Here is a 3,034-nt window from a genome sequence, read left to right as displayed (position 1 = left end):
CCTGCCACACTTTTTAGTTTCTCTCATTCTTTGAGAGTCTCAGAACAGCAGACTCCCTATGCCTGAAGACGGGTGATTGTGTCCAAAAGTATGCGAAGAACTTTTACCAAATACTCAGTTGGTGCACTAAAAAAAATATCACAGCTTCTCAAAGAACTTTGCCTGCCTATGTCCTTAGACCAATACAGCTACAACCAAAAACCCAGCACTATTAAGCTCTAGAATAATCCCTTAACTCCAGTTCCACAAAGCACATAGGCACCTAAAGTGAAAATTAGGTACAATGTAGGTACTTAAGTGCAAGTGAATAAACCACAAAACCCCGCATAAACACTTAAATGCCTGAAAGTCCATAGGCACTGAAGTTTTTGCCAGAAAAGTTACCTACGTATCTAAGATTCCACAAATATGCAAATTCAGGAACAACAGCACCAGCTAGGTATGTCTATTTTAGGCCTACAGTCACTTGGGAATCACAATGATGTTCCCACACTTAAGTCAGTCCCCTTATAGGGAGGTCGGAGAGCTGATCCTGTAGGTGTAGGGAAATACCAGAACATGAACACCACACACTAACTATACTGATTTCTGCTCAAAACATAGCAACAATGGCCACATTTGTTCCTAAACACAAGGAGTGCAGGTGATCATTGTGCCCACCTTTATATAATAAAGTGGTTAGGGCAGTGATCCAGGAAGTGGAAGATCTGCATTCTAGGGCCTCCACCGCCTGAGGTAGTTCAAATCCAAATCTCCTGCTTCCTTCACAAATACTATCCACTGTGGATCCAATCCCAAGGTGCCTACCATTGTATGGAGAACTCAGGTGTCAAAATAAGATTGTTAATTCTATTTGAGGAACCTGATGCCTAAAGGTACCACTGTGAAACTCCAGATCTAGGCTTCTGTATGGTTTTTAAAAGAGTGCGAGTGTTTTAGGAGATCTTACCTGTACCCTTCCTCTATAGGAAGTACTATCGTACTTGGAGACAGATTGGTGAAAATACGAACAGGAGACTGTTTACGGCCTGTCTTTCCATGTTTATAAAGCATATGATTATCATAGTCTACCTAGAAAATGAAGGTAGAAAGAACAAATTCAAGAAAATCTTTAAAGGGTGCCTATACGTGAGCAGTAAGGCTGCTCTGATATGCTGTAATTACAGCACATTGGAACAGACTCAATTAATTAAGTCTGCTGGAGCATGGTAATTACCATGCTCCAGACTCCAGCATCTCATCCAACAACATCCCCATGCTGAAAGAGGCAGAGTGGGTGCTTTAGCTACAGCCTGTCAAAAGAGCTTTAGTTAAAGCAACCTTGCCACTATTTTTCAGTGCGGGGATGCTGATAGATGAGATGCTCTGGGTACTTTAATTAAAGTGCTCTGCCCCCACCACCACCTCCCAGAGCATATGTATAAATGTCCAAAGTGCCTAATAAGCACAGGATTGAAGAAGTGCTGACAAAGAGATTTAGCCTACTTATTTTCTTTCTATACATTCCAAAATATTTATGTTAAAAACCCCATTCTTTAGGGAAACTACAAAGCCCAGATTAAATTGAACATTCTGGACCAGGCATTTGATCATCCATATTTTTAATTAATATGATTATATTTTCACGGTGCTGTGGAGAACAGGCTCTTGACACTTCAAATATTGCACTTTACCTTTATTTCTCAGTTTCCCCTTTGCTCTGTGCAACAGGGAACCCCCGCCCCTGTTACCACAAGGGCTTGAGTAAGTAAATCACCAGGGCTCAGGCATCTAATGAGGTAATTAACTACACCTAGCCCTGGGGAAAGAGGGGCAAAAAGAACTAATCAGGTGGCCATAAGAGGGCTGGACTAAGGCATATAAGTCCTATTCCTGAACTGGAAAGGGTGGTCTGGCCCAGAAAGGAGCTCCTGTGTAAGGCTGCAAGAGCAGGTGGGCTGGCAGGCACCTGAGCAGTACAGAGAGCTGCTATGTTTGCTTGGCCTGGATACTGGCTTACTGTTCCTTGCCTACGACTCCCAGAATGTCAGAGGCAAAATAAAAAAAATGCAATTGTGGATCAGATTTTAGAAAGAGCAGCTGAAAAATATTTTTTTTCATCTTTAGAGTGTGTTGCATTCTCCAAACAACCATATGAAAGCTTGCATAGAAGGAAATATTACACCTATGTTACTAGGAAACTCGGTCAACTGAAAAGATGAGAAGAGTTCTATCTTCACATATGTTTATGTATGAGTACCATGACATGTTCAAATATGATAATAAGTACATTGCTATAAGAAAATAATTCAGTAATGCAATATTTCATTGTGATGGCTGAATGATTTTAGGCAATGGGCTAAAAAATACATGTGTAATTTAACAAATTTTATATATTATGCTTGCTTCACAAGAAAATAAATGTTAATATACTTCTAATAGACAAGACTGATCTCATAGGGATATGTCCCTAGATACATTTATTCAGAAAAAACATGTACAACACACAATTTCAAAAATAATGTACACCCATTATTTAAGCTGACATCACTTCATTGCTTTACCCCTGGCACCTCACTTAGGAAATTTTCTTTTTGAAAATGCTTATTCTGTTATACATAACTTTCATTTCTAGCCCTGACTGCTTCTGATACAACTGAGCTTGAGCTTATCAAGAGACTAGGATTGAGTCTTTCAAAATTTTACACGTCTGATGGGCAAGAGAAATGTAACTTTTGAGGAAAAGGAAATGGCTGACTGGTGTCCACAAACTCAAAATTATATTTAAAAAAGTACTTAAGGTGAGACAGCTTAGGATCTTTGAAAACTCCTGGCACTCTGGTGTACTGCCTGAAGACTGGAAGAAGGCCAATGTGATGCTATCTTCAAGAAAGGGAGGAAAGTAGATCCGGCTAACTATAGGCACATCAGCCTGATTTCTATCCCAGAGAAGATCTTTGAAAAGTTTATTAAAGAGGCCATCCTTAATGGACTGGCCGACGCCAACATCCTAAGGGATAGCCAGCATGGGTTTGTTGTGGGTAGGTCTTGCTTG

At 40.1% G+C, this 3,034-nt stretch overlaps 1 protein-coding gene across 5 annotated transcripts in view; it reads right to left on the bottom strand.

Moving 5' to 3' along the window:
* Window positions 1-3,034, bottom strand: part of ZCCHC4 (zinc finger CCHC-type containing 4) — a 26,378-nt gene that overhangs the window by 8,197 nt on the left and 15,147 nt on the right. For all 5 annotated transcript variants that reach the window (XM_019526131.1, XM_019526132.1, XM_019526133.1 and 2 more), the window contains one exon: window positions 950-1,071. In XM_019526131.1, the coding sequence (XP_019381676.1) occupies window positions 950-1,071 (122 nt within the window). The remainder of the gene's footprint in view (window positions 1-949; window positions 1,072-3,034) is intronic.

This window comes from Gavialis gangeticus, unplaced genomic scaffold, assembly GCF_001723915.1.
Source record: "Gavialis gangeticus isolate Ggan-Ray unplaced genomic scaffold, GavGan_comp1, whole genome shotgun sequence".
NCBI lineage: Eukaryota > Metazoa > Chordata > Crocodylia > Gavialidae > Gavialis > Gavialis gangeticus.
Note: the sequence above shows the minus strand (reverse complement) of the source record. Positions and strands in the feature narration are given on the sequence as shown.